At 38.8% G+C, this 22,361-nt stretch overlaps 1 protein-coding gene across 5 annotated transcripts in view; it reads left to right on the forward strand.

Annotated features, from left to right (window-relative positions):
- The first annotated feature begins 4,815 nt into the window (after positions 1–4,815).
- nlgn4xa (neuroligin 4 X-linked a) overlaps positions 4,816–22,361 on the forward strand; it is a 93,467-nt gene continuing 75,921 nt past the window's right edge. Inside the window, exons 1-2 of one of the 5 annotated variants that reach the window (XM_062445572.1) lie at positions 4,816–5,266; positions 19,197–19,247. In XM_062445572.1, coding sequence (XP_062301556.1) covers positions 4,816–5,266; positions 19,197–19,247 — 502 coding nt within the window. Of the gene's footprint in view, positions 5,267–19,196; positions 19,257–22,361 lie in introns of all 5 variants that reach the window. The other 4 variants (XM_062445575.1, XM_062445576.1, XM_062445573.1 and 1 more) reach the window with 4 other exon arrangements.

The following is a 22,361-nucleotide window of genomic DNA, read 5'->3' on the forward strand; positions in this document are numbered from 1 at the left end:
AGTTGATCAAATTAATTTGCTCCAAGTCAAAAAAGCCAAAACGCCAAAATGCTTCATTTTTGTCCAGTTAGGACTTATTTCCTACTCCACAATGCTTGATAAATGCAGATCCTGCGCTTGTCTGTAGTATAAAGAGAATGTGTCTGTTGTGTAAACTAAGCCTGACAAACATCAAATGTCGTGTAGGTTTCAATATGAAATACTTCCTCCACCAACACTGAAACTGTGGCATCACACTGAAAGTTAAGCCATCTGTAGTCAACCACAGACACTACCAGCCAAAATTTCAAAAATGGCACATTGCGGGTGTAAAGAGATCATGATGTCATCATGATGTCAACCATGTTTTCCGGATGACCATTTAGTAGAAAGGCTCCGGCCTCAAAAAGTGTTTCATTCTTTTTGACTATCTTAAGTAGAAGCAGCATGCAGCTGCTGGCTGTTCTATCTCTTTCATTTACCAAGATGTTTTACTAGAAAATTTAGAGATGAGATTAACAGTAGCAGGAATTTAAGAAACTATTTTCCTATCAAAATATTTGTAAGGACTTGTTTACTGCTGTCCTTCCCTTCTTGTTGCCGGCATCTGCAACGTGGTTAGCAAAGCAGAAATTATCAGACATTTTTGCCTCAGCTTTTGCCAGCTGTCGGCAGGTGTGATTATTACCATGGAAACACTGCTGCTATCTAAAAGATGGCCCTGACAGTAAGATGGCAAACTTTTTGGTTTAAAAGTTTGGTTCGTCCAAATTTCCCCACTTTCTCATACAGTTGTTTGGCTTTTGTTTGTCCAGGTTTTGATGTACAGTATCTGTCTCTAAGGTTAATAGAACTTTAGTAGTGTTTGTGTGTTCACCCAAAACCAACAATGTGCTGGTCTTTAAAATCCATAACAAACATCACATTTCATCTTTGAAAAGTTTCCTAGAAAACAGTAGTTTTTATTAAATGTTACTCAGCAGTAGGGGAACAGTGCAATGGTTTGGGACTATATTCAGTGGCGGATTAACCCACATTTGGTGTTCTGTGAGTATTTCCAGCAGTAGGATGGTGTATGTGGGATTGGGCGTTCAAGCTAATGATGGAATATGTCACCCAGTGCAGCAGTGTGACTCATTTATGTGTTTTTAATAGTTTTTGGACAGCAGAGGAGCTCTTGTGTGTACCCTTCAGCTCTACAAAACATGTTGAATGCATTTATTTAATCAGAAAAGCTTTTAAAATAGTTTTTTTTATTACATAAAAAAACATCAATACATCATGGATGTATTATCCTTTATTAACTGAATATTAGACTCCAAGATGGTGGCCATTCATTTGTATGAAAAATGCTCTTTGAGTGCATGTGCAAAAAAAATGTTTTCTCTCTTCCCAGTGGGGTTTTCATTAGTGTCCCTCACCCTTTACCTGACATCCTATACTTTACACTGAGGTTCCATCATGGCCATTTGAATTTGGGTACATTTCACAATGGTTTCATTATATTAAGTGTAATAATTGACCTTATTAGCAGCAGTTCTACAGGGAAAATATGTTTTGGACCACAGGGCTCACTTGGCTGCTCATTAAAACATTGCACCATGGCATTACTAGTAGTCAAAAACATTTGGTACCTCTTATGAACACTTCCTTAAGGAAAGGGTCATTGAGGGAAATATGTAAACCAATGGACTTTTAGTTGTAGAGAAAAAAAACCATTTCATTTGATTTATTTGAAGTATGGTATAAAGTCAGGGTTTTACAAAGAACTTCTGATGACTTTATTGATTTAACTTCTTAGTTACACCCACAAGTGCCAAGAGTCAACACTGAAGACAGCTAGCAAGTTCACATGCACCGTTTCATGCAATCTTTGACCTGGATATAGTTTAATTTTAGAATATGAACAACAGTATGGCTGCTGAGAGCTGCTACATGTTCATCGCTGGGAGACACTGGGAGACAGTTTTATAATTTACTTATTTTTACTGTACTGTTTTACATAGTGTAACCATGCAGTAGTAGCTGTGCATGAATACTTTTATAATCTATTAATACTAACTGTACTGACTGATGATAAGTATTAATTATTTGTCCTGGGTTTTGCCGAATTGTCAGTATCAGTGTTGTAACCAGTGATGGAGCATGCATTATGCTGCTAAAGGAGTGTACAGTGCTATAGTGTTATTCTTGGTGTTAATCTTTGTTTTAATGTTTTACTATCATGTAGAACTTCTATCAGCACTGTCGTTGCATGTCAAGTAATCAAGCCGTGCCACACTCTCTACCACAGTAACATAATATAGCTTTTGTGCTTATTTCACTGATGTCAAAGCCACCTGCTGCATATCTTAAGGTGGACTTTCAGCAGCTATTTTCTTCCCTCTGAGCTGATGTCTTGCTAGGCAGGCAGGCTTACATGACATATCCTTGCAGTTGTAGCCAGCAACAGCTTGATTCATTTCTGTTCTGTTTCACTAATCCACGGTTGGAAAACTGTTTAGTTTAAAAAATCTTGCTTCCAAAGATTGACATGTACTTTGACTCTATTAGTAGAATTCCACTAATTTATTCATGCAACTTTTTCATTTATATTTGATTTCAGAAAGGAGTCACTGCTGGTCAGCACAAGATTTAATAATTGATGTGGCCGTCTTTAAGTGGCACACAGTGTTACTTGAGTGAGAGGTAATTAATCAGCATTTTTGGATTGGAGCAGTCAGGCTTGAGATTTCCTTCAACCAAACCACTTATAAAATAAAAAATATGTACATATATATTTAAAAAAAAATGTCTCAAGACCTGGGGGCAGTGGAATGAGGCGAGAGCTCCAACATGAAATTGAATTAACGGGTTGCATGCCATCTGGTTTTGACACAAATGTCCATGAGACGCCTCCAAGCCCACAGAGCAGATTTCTAATTCAGGGAGCTTTCCAAATCTCCCTCACAGAGGAGCCTAAGAATTAAATTATTTCAACCAATCTGAAGACCTCAGCAGGCCTTCACTAGTTTTTGATTCATTTTTTCCCAAAACCTGCCAATTTTTATTTGTGTCACTCTTTAAAGGTGAATATTGGAACGGAGTGTCTATTTGCACCCCTGGTACAAATAGCCTCGGCCACACAGCTGAGCTATTTTCACCCTAGACGTATAACAACGTGAAAACATGGCGGACATTCACCTTCCATGCCAGCAGAAAAAGGCGAATTTAGAAAGGTTTCATATCTAATGTTTGTTCTAAAGACATTTCTGGCGTTAAAGTTGTATTATATTTTCATAATCTTTCCTCAGTGAATGCATACAAGCGTCAGTTTGTCAGTTAGAAATGATTTGTCGCCAATATCTATCTTCTGTATTAGAAACATATTGGGCTGTCACATCACTACATAAGACCGAAGTGGTGGCGTATTGGATAGTGTGTCTGTCATTAGTGCAAGAGACAAGGGTTTGAGTCTTTGCAGCAGCAGTTATTTGTTGATAATGTTTTCAGTAGAAAAACTCTGCTGCATTTTCATAACTTTTTTAAGTAAATGCATACAACCCGAAAATATTTTATATTCACATTGTTGGTTTCAGTCTCAGGCATTGGCCGTGAGACACATGCATTTCAAGTGGCTCACATGCCACACCTGACATTTTTTCACGCCGAGAAGTCATAGATCTCACCGGACAGAAATGATTATATGATATACAGAAGAGAACAGTAACGTATATTTATCCCGCTGTCCCGGTGGGATACGGGAGTCTTCCGCATATCTCCAGACGCTCCCCTCCCACACTCAGTCCGCCCCCCCTCCCCCTCCACACACACACAAACACACACGCAAATAGCCTTTGCCATATTGGAAAACGCCAGCACCATCACGACTTAACTACATCCCCCCACCCAACCTGCACAAACATAATCAACACTCACAATTGCAGTTTATTTGTTCTTTTTTTTTCTGACTATTGTGACACCAAATGATTTGGTGTCATGATTATCGGTTCAGTGCAGCTAACTAGCTATCTCCATTATGCATAACCAACAGAACAATAGTAACGTAGATTACTAGATTACTGAGGGCATCTGAGCATGCAGTAGATCTGACTGAAAGTATCATTTCACCGTTGCCCCCGTTTTCATACAAGGTCTGTTGAGCTTAAACTCTAATGTAATCTTGAACATGGAAGTTCATTCTTTATAGAGATCTAATATAGGTATTGAAAAGCCAATAAGGGGACTTTTAGGATATCTTTGTCACTTTTTCCCCCCTTTTCCCATAAAGCATGGTTCAGATTCTGAATAAAAAGTGACAGTCCTAGAATGTCTGTGCCAAATTTCATGGCAGCCCATTCAGAAATTTCAGAACCAGAAATCAGAGCCAAAAATAACCTGATGATGGTTTTGGTGAAAAATTCAGTTCAGTTGACCTCAGTGTAATCTCTGCTTGTGTGAGACATTGTACATATTAACCAGGGTTAAATCTAGTATTAAACTATTGGGAAAAATCGGCAGTATGAACAAATGGATGTGTAACTATGATGCTTTAGTGGATCAACTAATGATTTCCTCTTCTTGCAGAATCCCATCAAACTGGAGCCCAGGTAACCAAAAAGCATCCTAGGCTCTCTCCTGTTCTGGAGGGGGGGAGTTGTACAGCAGCCGCCGATGTCCATGCAGGCTCTCGTGATGGGGAGCTCTGAGAAAGCTGCTTTGATTGGCTGGGGCTCCGTCTCTCAGCTCACAGCCTGAGGAGGACCAGAAGGTATCTCGGTGTAGGGGGCAGGAGGGACGCCGAGGGCCCGAGGGTGGACCATAACCACGACCTACCAGGCTCAGCACAGCGGGAGCATGTCAGCGCCAGGAGGCCCTTCATGGATGTGTCCCGCCACAGCTAAAGCCAGCCTTCTGCTCTGGATGGGGATCACGTCCATCTGTATGGCTGCTATTCAGGCTCAGCTGCACCCCGTGGTCACCACAAATTATGGGAAATTGCGAGGAGTGAAGGTTACATTACCCAATGAGATTCTCGGACCAGTGGAGCAGTATTTGGGGATCCCGTATGCTTTGGCCCCAACGGGGGAGCGGAGGTTCCAGCCGCCAGAGTCGCCCATGTCCTGGCCCGGCATCAGGAATGCTACTCAGTTTGCTCCGGTTTGTCCTCAGTTCTTAGAGGACCGCTTTTTACTCAATGATATGCTGCCCGTGTGGTTCACTGCCAACTTGGATACAGTGGTAACCTATGTCCAGGAGCAGAGTGAGGACTGCCTTTACCTGAACATCTACGTCCCCACAGAGGACGGTAGGTCAAAGACTTTTACTCTTGTCTTCTTTCTTTTACGTCTTCTTGTATGTCTTTGTGATGTTCCGTCTTGCGCAGGTCTAGCTTGAATTTAAAGGTAGACTTTTAATGACAGTCCTACACTCTTTGCACAACCATTGCTGGATTTTTACTCACAAGAAATGGCTGATTAACCCTTTATAGAGCACTCATTGAAATACTTGGATATTCAAAATGTCAACCCTACAGACTTTAGTGGGGGGTATTACGTGACTTTTTTTGCTATGGTTCCTCGCTGTTCTAGGGTGAAACATTTTCCAAAAAGTCTATAAATAAAAACTTAACATGGTTCTACAACCCTAGAGAGAGACATGGGGAGGTTATTTTGAATGATTACAGAAGTTACCAAATACAGTTATTTGCCCTATAAAGGGACAAAATGAATAGCATTGCTTGATATTCATTATAATGCCCACTAGCACTGGTTTTGGTGTATACCTTCTTCTTTTTTTAACACAATCAAATTAAGAACAGAACCTTCATTTTTACATAATTGTCTATCAGAATCTAGTTTTATGTCTTTATCATTTAAGTTGATATTATGTTTAGAGCTTTCATATTGTAAATGATTATATACAAGGTAGGAAGCCCATTTAGTAAATTGAGCTTACTATACCATAATATTTCCACAGCACTAACTCCATCAGTACAACAGAATGACGTCATATTCGCCACTTCTATTTCCAATGTCTTTTTTTTTTAAATACAACAATACTTCCTACTGGGAACAGGAAAGATTATGACCTGTGAGCTCATCAGCTCATGACATGTCAAATCTCATTGACAGTAATTTAACCATGCTGGAAAACTGGCAAAATGGATCACCTGGAAATAATTAGGGAATGAAAACAGTATTGTATGTCATAACTTATTATTGTGCTGGAGAAACTGGAAACAATAGGATTATGGCATGTCCTCGGATGTACTAAAGGCCTAAATGCCACTGCAGTTGAGGTCAGTAAAGGCACTGGACACTATTTAAGCATTAATGGTATTTCTCAGAAAACCAACGCTTGGTTGGTTTCTGGGGCTCTGGGGGAAACTATGATGAAGAGGCTGTCCTCCCAAGAAAAACAACTAAATCATTTCAATGCCTGAAAAACGCTACATGTTTATCTTCAAGTGACATCATCCATTAGTGGCTGTAGTTATTATAATGGGAGCCAAGGAGTAAATCAGGTACAGTAACATCATGGGGTGGATGGATGGCTCAATGAAACATCAGTTGTTATCACAGGAAATCACAATAACCCCCTTACATTAATTGTGGTTATTATTGTAACAAAGTAATTGGGTTAGGTTTAGAGTTAATTGTACCTATTATGGATAATTGTACATTATCTAACCAAATAGTGTATGTGGAAACCTAAGCAGACCTTAACAATAGTGTTTTCACATCATAAAATAGGTTGATAGGATGATAGGTTGAGAAAATGCTGTCTTGTTTCGCAGTGCATGGACCAACAACATAGTTTCCTGCTTAATGTAGAGGACTTGTTGAAAATGACAGAATGTGTAGTCTGCTGTGTGTGTGTGTAGTGAATGGGCACTCACAGGCAACAATGCAAAAATAAAGAGAGGAACCATAGCGGTCAATGAGGACCAACAGCTCAGTTTTGCTCTGGGGTCCACTTGCCAGTTTTTCTGACCTTGTTGCTACACCCACTGGGGGTGTGTGGGGGGGATTGGACCCTTTATCCTCTAGTTAACCAAACAATTGAAACCATAAACATTAGTCTAGTTAAGCTGAAAACGCTCGATTAGGAGATTCATAATATATTTTTGGACAATTCAGCATCATTTTGGAGAGTAAGATAATAAGGTCATTGTTCATTTGCAAGTATAATTTTTTTAAACACAGTACTCAAATCTCAAATCCAAAATTATCTAAAGTGTTAACCAATTACACACTTTTTAAAAAAACGTTACCTTTGCAGTGATTGATGTGTCATAACCTCTTCTGAATAACACAATGCTAAGATTGATCTTGTTTCATTGCAGTAATTACATGAGGCCCCTTCAAAGATTCTTTGATTTTGCCAATGGTCTACAATGGTTTCTCCAAAAGAAAAGGAAATGCAGGGCCTCTTGTCAAACTGCTGAGAGCTCTGCCAGTCCTGCTTTGTACTACTACCGCTGCTAAGAGTGCTGTTAGTCAAGAGTGATGTCAGATTAGAATGAAAAGAAGCACAGAATGTAAGGTTCTGTAATGCTCTCGGGTCGAGGGTTCATCCATTATGGCTTGTTTTCTACACTCGCTGGTTTGAGTGAACACTTGTGACTTGGAGTGGGTGTGACACTCATACCGGCCCAGTTCCTGCATTAGTCGCCATGTACGAGACTCAAAGTGTGTGTGTGTGTGTGTGTGTTCTGTAAAAAAGCACAGTGTGTTTAACATAACCTGGAGTGGTTGTAGGTCAGGGGGTGAGCAGGCTGTGTTTTAGGATGCAGCAGGACAGCGTGAACGGCCTCTGGAAGAACAGCGAGGCACATTAATGTGTGTGTCGGGCTGAGATCTTTGACAGCTCGGCTCTAAATTTAGTCCGAGCTCTAGAGTACATGGTAGATTAAAAAGTGCAGGAGAGGGATAATCTCACAATCCTGTGTCGGTGCACAGTTAGGGGCTTTTCTCAAATGATTCAGTATCTCCCAAACAAACAAAAAAGTTACTGTACTCAATAAATCAGAATGCTATATATAACACAATTTGCCTGTATGCTTTATTTATGAACACAATAGCCACTAAATGCACTTACTAGCTTTGTCTGGTGCTGTCCATCACATCTCATGGACTTCATCAGCAGACATAGTTTGCGTAATGTAAAGTTACATCATTAAAATTAGCAAAAAACCAACTGAGCAAATTTCAAAACTGATAAAGATCATGAGATACTAATATTGCTGTCGGAAACTCAAGATATACCAAGTAAGTGGACCTTGAGTTAAGAAGTCTGTCTTTTAGGTGTAAAATATATTGCATTGAATTACTTACACAGTAAACCAGATATGTCTAAACTAAGGCCGTGTGTCTGCAGGTTTTTGTTCCAACCAATCAAGAGCACATGATTTGACCAATCAGCTGTCTGCAGACTGATATCAGTTGATTAAATGTGCTCCTGCTTGGTTGGAATGAAAACCTGCAGCCACATTAACCTTTATGGAATAGTTTGGACACCTCTGCAGAAAACACAAATTCTCGCCTTTTTTCAATACAAATCTGCATAAATCCCACAGTGTGAAATGTTTGCAGGCGGGGAGCTTGTATCTTTGGTCAGTTACTCTTTATCAGTGTGAATCCTTCATTCTCCACTGTGCATATTGACACTGGGTCTTTTGCAGAACAGCATGTGCAATTACTTAGTGTCAGTTCATTTATTTGTCGTAGTGGGCATCAGTGGAAAATCAGATACTATAAATTCTCAAATAGTGGCCTCAGCCTTTATTTACCTCAATGGCCGAGATAACCGCTACTTTATTGGAACATGCTTATATTACAGACATGCCTTTAGCTCTAATTTCTCCCTAATGTAAACTATCACTTCCTCCGTGTTTACCGCTCTCTGCAGAGGTGTGTTCAGTTGCTTCACAGTAGATCCAACGGAGCCAAGCAAACCTCTGTTTTTCTACCTGATTGTACTAAATACTATTATTATTAACACTTGAACATTTGAGGATGTTGCACCACTTTTTTATTTATTCAGCATTTATCAGGGCAACAAGGATCAATCTGATTGTATTTGATCATTTTCCAATCATCTTTATTGATCTGCACTCACCATAAAACTACATTCTCCTTATTATAAGATTCTCTGATGATTTCTCTACCAACAGCAGAATTTAGTTTCCATTTCCATTTTTATTATTTCTACATTTTAAATATATTCCAGTGTTTTTTGGACATGGAAAAATAAAAAAATAACATAATTATACACAATATGTTGATACTTATGAATAAATAAGGACTTTTGGAAAAGACTGTACAATATGGGAGATGCACCTGATTGGCTGTTTACTTCTCTGAGCATACATGTGATCACTTGAGAGTTGTTCTTAACCCTTACATACTGTTCATATTCTACACCCTCACAGTATGTTCTGGGTACATTTTCAATCCCCTCATAAAAAGGGTCTATACCAAATGTTGAACCACAGATCAGTGTTTAGAAAACTCATTTTTGGAGAAAAAACAGCTACTATCACACAATATCATGTCCTATTTTACCTAAGACATGAAAATATAACATAGCAATAATGATGTAAATGTATTTTATGTAAAGTGAAAATGACAAGAACTTTATGGAAGTGTGGGGTTTATTGTATAACCATTAGAGCCATCAGTCTTCACTGCTACATCATAAAAAGAAATCCTTATTAAAACTATTAACTATTCATTTCACTAAAACACAGCTCAAATTTGACCCAGAGCAGCCTCATTGGACAAAAATCTGTACAAAAGTATAACATTTAAAATATTTGTATTAATTAGCATTTTGGCAATTTAAGGAAAAGTCATGAAATTTCAGAGTAAAATACATTTAGGGTGTTTTTACAGCTGTCAAATGTCAAATTTGACCCGAACAGTATGTAAGGGGTTAAAAGTGACTTTCACACTTGGCTGTAAGTATAAATCTTAATAAACTCAGTGAGGAATTATTTCACTCTTAACTTGGTATTTTAGAGCGCTCCTGTCAGCTTGATGTTTTTTGTCGGCCTTTATAAGCCACTCTGCTTTATGTGTACTGTAATTATAATGAATTTATGCCTACTGAATGGATCACCGTTGTCATAAAAACATCACTCGGGTCTGTCTGAAATGTCAACTTTCCAAAAAATTTCCAAAATAGATTCCTGTTCAGCTCGGCCACTCTGAGTTTATCCATTTATCCGACAGGATTTTGAAAGGTTTTCATCAGAGCAGGCATTGTGCAACATGACACACTACATTAGTCCGGCCAGCACTATGTCTCTAAGCTATTTTTAATGGATTTTTGAAAGCTATGTGAACCGGTGTGCATTTGGAGGTGAGGTGAACGTGTAGGAAAACACAAGCCAAACCACCGGACTAGGTTTTTACCCAACATAACACAAAAGGTGAGGTTTGGTGAACATATAGCTTTGTAAATAGACCCAAAAGTGCTTTGCAGATGTAAATATTATACTGCGTTCCATTTTTCTAACACATTATGTCCCATTATTGCGCATAGAGAAACACAAATGTGATAAAAGAGTCATAATAATGTGTCTACGCAGTCTGAGCTCAGCAAGGAGTGACATATCTATCCCAGTTAGAGCTTCCCTCGCTGCCCATCATCTTTATATCCCCCGAGTTGGCCTTTTCAGAAATCCGGTGTAATGTCAAAATATCCTGCCAGCCGAGGATCAGGGAGGGATTTATAGTTTTACTGCACCTCAAGTGGGTTGACAGATTAAGCGACGCCTATTCTTTGTCATCTGATTTGAAGTTGAAAGAGAAAATCCAGTACGGCCTGCACTGAGCACGCTCAAATGACTGTATTGTCATCGCCTTTTAGATTTTGTGCTCAATCCATTGGCCGAGCAGACAAGGTGCCGGCTGTCTGCAGCTGAAATGCCCAAGAGCTCCTTTCATTTGAGTGCATAAAGAGAGAAAGAGGCTATGTGGATATGGATGAAGTGTGGAGAAAAGAGAAAGGGAGGCTACGTTTGTGTGTGTATGTGTGTATGTGTAAAGGCAGTAAAGCTGGCTTTATCAGCCTATGCAGTAGCAGCAGAGTGACTGGGGAGGTGGCATGCGGCTGTATAGTGAATTAATCAGACTGAAGATGTTTCCTTTTGGGGCTTCTTTTTTTTTCCGAGAGGGAGACAATACCACAGCCGCCTTGTCTCCATTTTTAATTGTCGACATCTCCTGCATTAGTTCTTTTTTTACTGCGTAACACTCAGCTCAAATGTAACACCCAGCCGCCTGTTCCCTTTCATATCCCCCATCCACAAGCACTACCAACAGTTTAATGTTGCAGCAGCAGCCGTGATTTATTCCACACAATCTCCCAAAACCTAAAGACGTTTTTTTTTTTTTTTTTTTTTTTTTTTTTTAGCTTTTTGTGCAGCATTGGAGCAAGCTGTTCCTTAAATTAAAACACCTCGTGCAGCACTTTATAGGCCGAGGATAAAATGAGGTAAACCAAGGTAAACAGAGAGGAGGAAGTGGCTCTAAGACTGCATTTTTCCGAGCCACTGCAGCTCACTTTTATTTACTTCCATCTCGATGCCAAACACATTAAGTGATTATGTAATTTTTGTAGGGTGTAAAGTCAGCACTTCCACTTTATTTGGTGTAGCCTACAGTCAAAATGTGTGCTACACTGAGCAACAGCCTGCATGCTACACATAAAATCAACTAACCAAATTTCTGTTTTCTAGTTATTTCTCTGCTATAAAAATGATACTTTTTTAGAGAGGAAAGCAGTTTTTCGCCTCATTTCTCTGCATTGAACTCCACTGATCATTAACAAAATGACAATAATGCTCATTTTACTGCTGTGAAAAGTCTCCTAATTTGACACATTTTGCATTAGAAGAGTGAACGAAGTTCTGTTTCCTCCAATCAAAGCACTTGTTCAGCAGCAATCAATTCTAATGCTCAGAGCTGTATTACCAAGCAGGCTCAGGGGCCCCGGCTCTCAGATCTCCAGGGGCCCATAAAGTCTCTGGTTCATTCTGTGTTAATTAGCTGCACAAATGTTGTATTTGTACAGGATTGATCAATATTAATTTGTAGTAAGGGGCCATGTGTCAAAATATAAAGACTTAAATCAGATTATTGCATATTGTGCTTGCATGGAAAATATCCATTAATACAGTTTACTGTAATCAAATGTCTCATACTAACTGGCACTAAGGGCCAGGTGGTGTTTTAGCCAGCGCTGGTTGTTATTTTTTATCCTAACAGACAGGGTTGGGAAGGTTATATGGAAATGTAATAGATTACAGATTACTAGTTGATTTATTTATAATGCAAAAAGTAATGTAACTATTTCAATGACTTCATCAAAGCAATGTAACTTATTACATTTGATGACTTTTTGATGACTTTTCTAATGTTCTAACCAATGTTTTCAGCTGTTAGGGTAAATGTTCCCATTAAGCATCTAAAAATCTAAGTTCAGCTGTTTTTCATGGATACTGACATGATTTATAAGAGAGATCATTTCTTATAAAGAAGATTTATCTCTCATTTGAAAATGAATTCATTAGTTCATGTAGATTTTGGAATATAAAATAAAGATTTTGGCATGAGCTTAATTGGTACTGTGACAACAGTAGCCCATGTGTGCTCCAAATAAGCCCACATCATCATTTAAAAATATTGATTTCAAAGAATTAAAAACAGAATCAAATCTCTCTCTAAAAAAATACATGGATGAATGTATTAAACGTTTTTTCCATTGGAGAAATTTAGAACTACACACCAAATAACAGCTGTACTGATCTATCAGATGTAAAATGATGCTTGCAGTCTTCATTATAATCTTGGATGATATGTAGAAAACATGAAACAACCAGTTAAGGATAAAATCTGCATGATAACACTGTCTTCATTTCATCTCGCCCCCAGAACCTAGTACAACTTCAGCTTGTTACGAACGAGCTGCACTCGCTGATGTTATAGCTATTGCTAGTTCCCATCTTCTGTCCCTAGTTTTAGGCTTTTAAACTAAGACGTAGATTCAGAAAAATTCTGGGAAAATTCTCACATTTTTCACTCAAGTTGAAACATTTTCCACTCACACAGACACAGCTCTGGGCTGATTTGCATCTAATTGCATCTTTCCATTGTATTTGTATGCAACTGCTCTACTAAAATATGCTTTGAGTCTGAACCCAAAGCCATCACTCCTTACTGTTCTCTTATGTCATGATGTGACCTCTAGCACTGAACACAGATAATAAAACAGCATGGACAGTGTTGTTTTTCTTGTTGATGTTACTTAACCCTTAATCCCACCAATCCTGAGAAATCCAGTAGAATCTGGTTTGTGCCTGATGGTTAACCACTAGCTACGATAGCTTCTAACAGATGTCACATGTACACATCTGCATGACAAAGAGCCAACACAGTGACACTGAGTCGGCAAAAGATGCTGACACTCAGCTAGTGACTCATCTAGTAGAACGCATTTACGACAATAAGCTGCCCCCCGTGCACTGAGCGTGAGCGTTGTGGACTTTATCTGCCCTGGGTTTTGCCTCTCAGGCTGCAGGCTGCTGTAATTCTGTGACCGGAAAAAAAAAAGACCGTAACTGAACATCTATCAAAAATACAGCTGTGATATTTGAAGTAGAGATAAAAAAAAAAAACTGATCTGTCATTCAGAACTCTATCAAGAAAAACAAAATGTGGGTGGGTGTATTAAGATTACATACATTTACATACATTTAAACCTATTTCATCGTGATATGTTATTTGCAAAGTGATATAAATCATATAGCTTTAGATTGAGGATTATGGCAGTGTATGTAAATCCTTTCTTGGATTTCCTGCTTTAATCTGATTCCTCCTGGGCTCATGCATGCGTGTAAATATAGACATGATGAATGATGAAGATTTTGGTTGGCTTTACAGGATCAGCTTGATCCATCTATAATTATCAGTGATTTGAAATTCCACCTTGATATGGCAGTGCATTAGCCACACAGCTAATTGGATATCATTTTTTGAGATGCTCAACACTTTGATTTTGACTGTAAAATGCTTGTTTTTCACATTTATCGCCTCACACTCTGCCTGTTAAGTTGCTTCTTGCTGCACAACATTTTGGTGAAATGTTCAAATTTCCTTCAAGCTTCTCAGTGAGTCATATCCAGATTCCACATTCATGTATAAAAATGAAATAGCAGCCGCAGTCACGAGCTTTTCAGGCAACAAAAAACAAGTCGCCACCTTTCAAAAAAAAAGCAGACTCCCTCGAGACTCTGCCTATTCCTGCTGTTATTGTTAAAGGCAACATATTTTTTTTTACTGATACTACAGCCGTGATCTTCTGGCCCGCTTTTCAGCACTAAGTGACCTTCCAGTGCTCAATGTGCCTGCGAAAAGAGCTGCCATTCTCTTTAAAAAAAAAAAAAAAAAAAAGAATTCCACCGCCTGAGGTTTGTGACAGCGCAGTCATACGCAGGGAGAGGCGGAAAGAAATGACTTGAGGCGGGGTCACTGCGTGGCGAAGAGAGAGAGAGAGGCGGAGAAGTGGTATCTGTGTGGTAAACTAGCCTTCTCTCAGTCTGCTCTGTGGCGCATCGAAGACGACAGATAAAACAACAATCAGGATGTGACATTTGGAGACTGTGATCTAGTGACACGCGGCACTTGGTTTGCCATCAGGCCGTCTTGAAGGAAGCCCTGAAAAATACACTGAATGATGCATCTGAATATAGCAACAGCTTGGATGCTTTGTCACTGACATTTTTTCCATAAGACTGTTATTTAGTTTGGTTGCTTACACACATTCCATCGCATACTTCTTCCTATTATTCTTATTATTATTATTCTTATGTATGTCATTTATTTTTTCCATTTTTCTATGAATGTTTCAGTCTTTTTCCAATTGTTTTTCATTTATTTCTGAATCTTTTCTTTACTTCACTTTTTCTCACTTCCAACCAAACCATGAATGCTACATTTGGTACAGTTTATATACATGTGCATATGTCTCTGCATGTGTATTTCCATGTTTCTATCAGAAAGCAGCGTTGTGTTTCATACTATCAAGAAACACTCTTTTTTTTAGCGTCTCTTTTTTGTTCCCTTTTTAAGTCAAAATCCATTAATGCCACCATTCCATACCCATTCACATATCCACACATACTGAATTTTATGCAGTAATGTTTTTTTTTTTTTTTTTTTTTAATTTGTGTTATTTTTCCGTGAAGATTGCATTTATTAATGTCATTGCTGTTAGCAAAATCACAATGAAAACCATTTATGCCTTTCATACATCAGTACATGTTATATAGCTTTATGCATTGTCAAATAAATGTGCATGCATTTGCATATTTAATGAAACCTACCTGAAGAACATGACTTGTGCTTCTTGTCAAATGTAGACAGATGTGATGTTTCTTATTAGTAACTGTTTAATAGTTTTAAAACCAATCATATACATTAATGTTATTTATATTTTAGCCATCGTAACCTCTTCTAACAAAACTGACCAATCAAATGCTCAGTAGTGCAAAATGATCACATCTACATGAGCTCATTATGTTTACACCACTGTTTATAAGTCGATATTTGTTCGATATCATAAAATATGCATTTACATAAGCCCTGTTTAATGCAATCAAAGATATCTGATATCTGAACATATTTAAACACTTGCAATATATAACTCACAGAAGCTTTTATTCTGTAATTGAAATGTTTAATGGGGCCTGATTCTTTGTAGATAGTGGATGTGACCTTTTCCTTTTCTAACTGTCACAATTAAAGTTCCCTCCACTCAAATATGTTTTTCTTCTTGTTCCTACAGTTGATGTTTGAGCTTCACTCTGCAGAATGATGACTGTGCACCGTTTATTTTTTACATTCATCTGCTGAAAGTGGAAAGTTTCTCTGAGCTCATTGAAAAATCTAATTTTAGTGGTGGATCGACAAGCATGATGTGTGACATCACAACTACTTTGGAGCCAATCCTGGTCCAATAATCCACTTAAACGTGTGTGTGATGTGGAAACTTAAAGTGACGTACTGTAGGAGGCATTTTGTGTCCAGCAGTGAAGCTTTTGAGATAAAAATATATTATATACATATTTTTAGATTCTGAAATTTTTAATGAGGTAGAGTTTTTGAGTAAAAAACCATATCACACACAAATTATTATGTAAAGCAGAATATTTCATACGTGTGTAAAGGGATCTTTATTGTTGTTAAGTTTCATAAACACACGCTTTGTGCATCTGAGTCAGTTTACCAAGTACAAAATATGAACGGCCATATTTTAAAATGCTCAGTATTGCACAATAATGATCTCATTATGGTGACATATACTGTTTATAAGGCATGATACATTACACTAGCCTGATGTGCCAGATGGTTTGCTCCACAGAGCCATCTGAGAAAGTCTTCCTTGGAAACTGTTGGCAGGTGATTGGTTGAACCATCTGCCTATAGACTATCACTTTTACCTTGCAAGGCAGCTGGATTCACAAGATCATGCAAGAATCCTTAAAGGAACCTGATTGGTTGGTTCAAACCAATGTGTGTTTCAGACATAAACCTGAAAATATGGATTTGAATGAGCTTCCTCACAAGGTAAATGTTATATGTGACATTAAAGTGTTTAGAGGAGCATTCTATTAATAACTTGGCACATGTGTACAGCATGTCAATTTTAAAATGTTCCACACTGTGCACTGATCAAGTGTGAATAATGTCATTACAGTCACATACAGTGTATGAGTTATTTACAGTAATGCAGTGTCAATCAGCAGCAATGCCTACATCAATCACATGCATTTTCTTCACTATATGGTTCATTCAGCAACATGCTACTAAATCCACTGTGAAATATTGATTTCATAAGTCTGTGGGTGTGCGTATCTATATATGCATTTAGATTTAACAAGGCTTCTATGTGCGCTGTGTGCATTTCCGTATGTTTGTGTGTGTGTGTGAGAGAGTGTGTGTGTGACCAGCCAGAGCAGATGTGGACATTCACGCTCGGCCGGGTTACACCGACATGGCACTAGCCCGTGTTTGTGCAGCTTGCTCTCCCAGTGAGCGGCTACATTGTGCAAACACTCCACCATCCCGGCTATGCCGCCGCATCATGTGCCTGTTGAGACCTATTCTCCACTATTTGCTGATCAGTGAACGCTACAGCACACATCATGGAACGGGCGAGCACAAGACGAGCAGATGATACGTTCAGAACGGTGTCAGAGCTCGAGGAATATTGGCCAGCGTGGATAATTGTAGATAAGCTAACTGTGTCATGTCTGCTCTTTTTTTTTTTAAATTCTACTTCAAAGACACATGCCATATGTTTTTTAAAGCACTGAATAGTATCATCAGGGAGTCTATGTTGAAATGAATAATTAGGAATAAACAGAAACAACAGTGGAAAAACAAACAATTGCAATTTATGTTCTACATACAGAAGCCTTCTAGTGGTGTAGTAATTATGACAGTAGTCAGGTGATGAACTATAGAGTAACAAAGTCTGTACAAGGAGGAGGACAGGGTGGATGGATGGGTCAACAGATGGATATGTACACTAAACATTGTCAAAGTTCCACAACTTAAGGTGATTGTATGTAGAAAATGCTGCCTGCAAGTCCAAATCCAGGGTTCAGTCTGCTCTCGACATTTCTTTTCCCTTGCCAACAAGCTGATGTCAGTATATTCACATAAATGGCCATCCATTCCATAGCTTGTGTTGCTATGCTTTCCATGTCCACTCTCATAATATCTCATAAGATGGGATTTTCAGACATTTAGACATTGATAGTAAAGAACGAGAAAACGTTACAAAATCCTACAACTATAGTTTGTTTAATTGTTTATTGATGTAGCCTGGCGTAGCGGACAAATGGTAAGAAGTTGGTCATGGTGCAGATTTCCAAAGCTGACCAATTGGAAAAGAGTAGACTCATTGCGAGGGGCGCCTTAACCCTCCTGTTGTCCTCAAGTCAAGGAAGGAAGGGAGGGAGGAAAGAAGGAAGGAAGGAATGAGTAAGGAAAGGAGTAAAGAGGGTGGGAGGGAGGAAAAGAGGAAGGAAGTAAGGAGAGAAGGAAGGGAGGAAGGAAGGTAGGAAGGAAGGAAAGGTGCAAGGAATGACAGGAGGAAGGAAGGAATTAAGGGAGGGAAGAAGGAAGGAAAGGAGTAAGGAGGGAGAAAAGAGGAAGGAAGTAAGGAGGGAAGGAAGGGAGGAAGGAAGTTAGGAAGGAAGGAAGGAAAGGAGTAAGGAAAGAGGGAGGGTGCAATGAAAGAGGGAAGGCCGGGAAGAACAAAGGAAAATTTAAAGAAATAGGGAGGAAGGAAGGAAAAAAGGAACAGTCTAAACAGATGGGGTCAATTTGACCCGGGAGGACGACAGGAGGGTTAAAGAGGCAGGAGCTATTTGAAACCTGTTTGAACTATAAAACATGCAAAGATATTCCAGTAGAGCCCAAGATTAGAAATATAGACTAGGAAATGTGCAGAATATTCCCTCTTTAACACTGTTTCTTTCCCATTTTCAACCATCCAAACAACATTTATTGTTAAACCATGAATTATGAAACCAACGATTGTCTTTCCTAAACCTAACCATCCTGCTGACATTTGCATGTGTTGTTCTGCAGTGCATCTACCAACAGTGACTTGTTTTTATGCTGTCCCTGATGAAATTGAATGCGATTGGTTGGTCATGGTGAGTTCTGTCTATGAGAGAATGCTATTACCATTACATGCTGCCACCATATTTCTCACTGTGTCTTTAATGTCTTTCAACTACGGAAGCATTCTTTGAGGTATCATCACAATGCGACTAAACTTAAGCTCATCCCGTGTCCTCTGAGAGACACCAGCTCTTCATGTCTCGACTGCTTCGATGCGTCACGCGGACCGTAGAGTTAACGAGAGCGTGTATCACACCGGTGTGACTCGACTGTTTCAGCTGATGGAACTGTCGTGCTGTTTTTTGGCCCCCGTCAGGCTGCCGCTGTGGCTCCTTGTTAGTCAAAGACACTTCATCACAGCCTGTTCACTATCAATCTGTTGCCTCTTGTTTTTCGTTTCTCACACAGCACCCCGACCTCTAAATGCAACTCTTTTTTTTTTTTTTTTTTTGGGGGGGGGGGGGGGTACTTTTTCCTATTTTTTTTCTTTTTAAATGTTTCCCCTTATTGTATTTTTCTCCTCAACACCAGGAGCCAACTCAAACAGACAAGGCGCAGATTTCAACAGTAATGATGATGGCGGTGCTAAAGGTATTTTTCATCATTTTTTCCCCTTTTTTGACCAACAAAATGAAAGCCTGACACTTGTGCATGACAGCAAACCTGCAGACCTCTTTTTTTTTTCGATTCTTTTGAAATCCCCCTCGCTCCCCCCCCCTTCCTCCGCCTCTCTTTTTTACTCCCCTTGAAAGTGCATCTCAGTGCACTGCTCTCATTTTTTTTTGTATCAAACCTCTTTCCTCTTTGGAGCAATATAAAACAAAGGATCTTGTCTGAGGTGAAAGGTCACCTCTAAACAGGAAGGAGGTCCCAATAATCCTTTTTTATCTCCTGATTTTTGCCGTCTCAAATGTGCTCTGAGCTCAGCTATGCATGTGATTTAGGCTCTTCTGATGAATTACATTTTTAAAAACAATCATGCCCCCCCTCCTCCCTTTTGACATTTTCTTTTTTTTTTCTTCCTCCATTGCTCGGTGAAGCATGAGCACTAACCCATGTTGTTTTGACAGTGGAAATTTGTTCATCGGTGGCTCGCTGAAAATCTTCGCCACCTGTTTTTTTTTTTCTTCTCCCCCTTCTTCTATTAACACCTCGCTCCTCTGCATGATAATAACCAAATGCTGGAGTCTTATTTTTTGCGTTGTGTTGGGTAATCTGTGGGGGACCAGCAGATAACTGGAGGTGAAAAAGCCATAGGAGACGTTTCAGTTAAAGGGCACCATTTGTCTTCTGGGGGGGGGGGGGGGGGACAGACCGGCAAGTGCCAGAAAAAGCACTGACATTTCTGAATCACATTATTATGAACATTTGTTCAGTTTTTATGGATGTTGCTCCAGAGAGAGTGATATTTGACATAATCCTCACCATGCGTTCTTCTACATGAGTTAGCATTAGCTAGGAGTTGGCCTCTACAGCTGAGGGGGCTTGAGTCTACAGAGATGATCTACTCCTTCATGGGAACTTTACTATTTCCATTTAATACTGCAGATGTGTTATCGTTTGGCCATAAATATGCCTGTTGTTAACCATTCAACCCTCGTGCCAAGCAAATATATATATATACAAGTGTATATCTATATTGACTGATTGAGTTGCAGAATAACTTTTTACAGCTCCACTAAATCTTTTATTGCATTTTTTTTTTGGAAAGAAATCAAAGGTAACACATAAGGGTGCTTGGAATCCAAATCTAATACAACTGACCACTGAAAGTCCATTCTGACTACTGACAGTTTGAGGATCTCAACATCCTTTACAGAGGAGTTACGACACTTCCCATATTCAGCCTTGATTTTGAAAGCGCAATTCTCACTTTAACATTCATTCTCAAAAAACATTAATATGCAGACTCTCAACTTAGATTACTTCTGCATTAAAATAGCATTAAAAGTTAGGCCTGTCACAATAATGATGTTATAGGTAGGCAGGAAACTTTATTTATCCCCCTAGGGGGAATTCAAAATTGACACAACAATATTCTTAAGTGGTAAAAAATAAAATGAAATAAAATATACAATAAAACAAACTCTAAATACTCTATACAATAAAGCATAAATATAGAATACATTAGTTGGAGTGGGAGGTACTGGGAACTGTGGTGTTGAACAGTCTGATGGCTGATGGTACACATCATATATCATAATTATCAACCTCATCATGTCTATATATGGACTTATCATATGATACATGGACATGACTTTGATAATTTTTTTGACCTCATTATATCATTGCTATAAAATGACAATGTGTCAATGTCAATCATATCGTTTATCGCGATTATTTCTGTCTACCTCCAGCTGGTAGATACACTGCTACGTTTAACAAACTGTCAAAGTAGAGACAATAAAGAGAGCAACATTTCCACCATATATCGTTGCTGTTGTCATGTTTCTACTTCTTCCTCTTGCAATGAAACGCCTACAGAAACCGCCCACTACTGTGTGTTTTGTCAACGATATGACAGCTTCAGTTTCTACAAAGCTTCGTTTTCCCCCGTATACATGACACCACCAAACCAACGGATGCTCCAATCTCAGGGGAGAAGAACGCCGCTTTAGTTTGGGTGGAGGTTCAAAAAAAAAGAGAAGATACGTTTAAATATGTAGTGAGCTCAGTGTGGACATGGTATTAGCTTTTCGTGGAACAGTAAGGGTGTTCGAATCCAAAAATCACCTCAATTATAAAAGGTGTTGTTTTTCTCAGATGCAACTTTAAAGATAAAGAATCATTGTGCTGGTGGTGTTCATCTGCGTCTGTTATATTTCATATATTGTGGTCTACATTTGCTCATACTGTGCCAGATAACCCCCAGTGCTTCCATCCTCTTCAGTCTGCATGACAAATAACTATGACAATTTAAAGTCTCCCTCCAGTCAGAAGTATGTGTGGCTTCTTGCTCCTTCACTTGAATGTTTTGAGCTCCACTGTACAGAGTGATGTATGTGCAGGGTTTCACTCTAAAAGGCTGTTTTCACATTCATCTCCTGTAGGGGAAACATTCTACGCTCATCATTTAACATGAACCTAAAGGCCAGATTTGTGACATCGCTAGTTTGGAAGCCAGTGTGAAAACCTCATCTTTACGATTTACATTATTTAAAACTCATGCATTTCTTTCAATGAAGCCATTCAGTGTATTTATGATTGTAAACATTATAACTGGAAAAAGTCCACCTTTATCTTACAAGATTCAAACTGAACACAGGTGTCACAGGAAATGATGTATACATACTCACCTACTGCTGCTATTTCACATTAAAAGGCTGTCCTTACTGTTTAATCCCAGGAACATTGCACAATCGTATATAGTATAAGGAATGTATGTTTATTGTAGATTTATATAATTACAAATTATTTTAGACATTATTGTATATGGTATTTTAGACATTTATGTTTTATCACTTCACCATTACAATGCTACTGTTGTGCCAATTTTGAATCCCCCCCCCTAGGGGATCAACCATTCAACTGGCAAAAGACAGGGTTAGGACTTTTATTGTGAAGCAACCACAGGAAACGCAACATATCACCACTGAGGTAGCACTGACTGCCACTGATCACCAAAAAAACAAACAAACACACCTTAAAAAATAAACTTCACATTGCACATATAATACAATACTATAAGCCACAATA

The sequence above is a fragment of the Scomber scombrus genome, chromosome 24 (assembly GCF_963691925.1).
Source record: "Scomber scombrus chromosome 24, fScoSco1.1, whole genome shotgun sequence".
In the NCBI taxonomy this organism is placed as follows: Eukaryota; Metazoa; Chordata; class Actinopteri; order Scombriformes; family Scombridae; genus Scomber; species Scomber scombrus.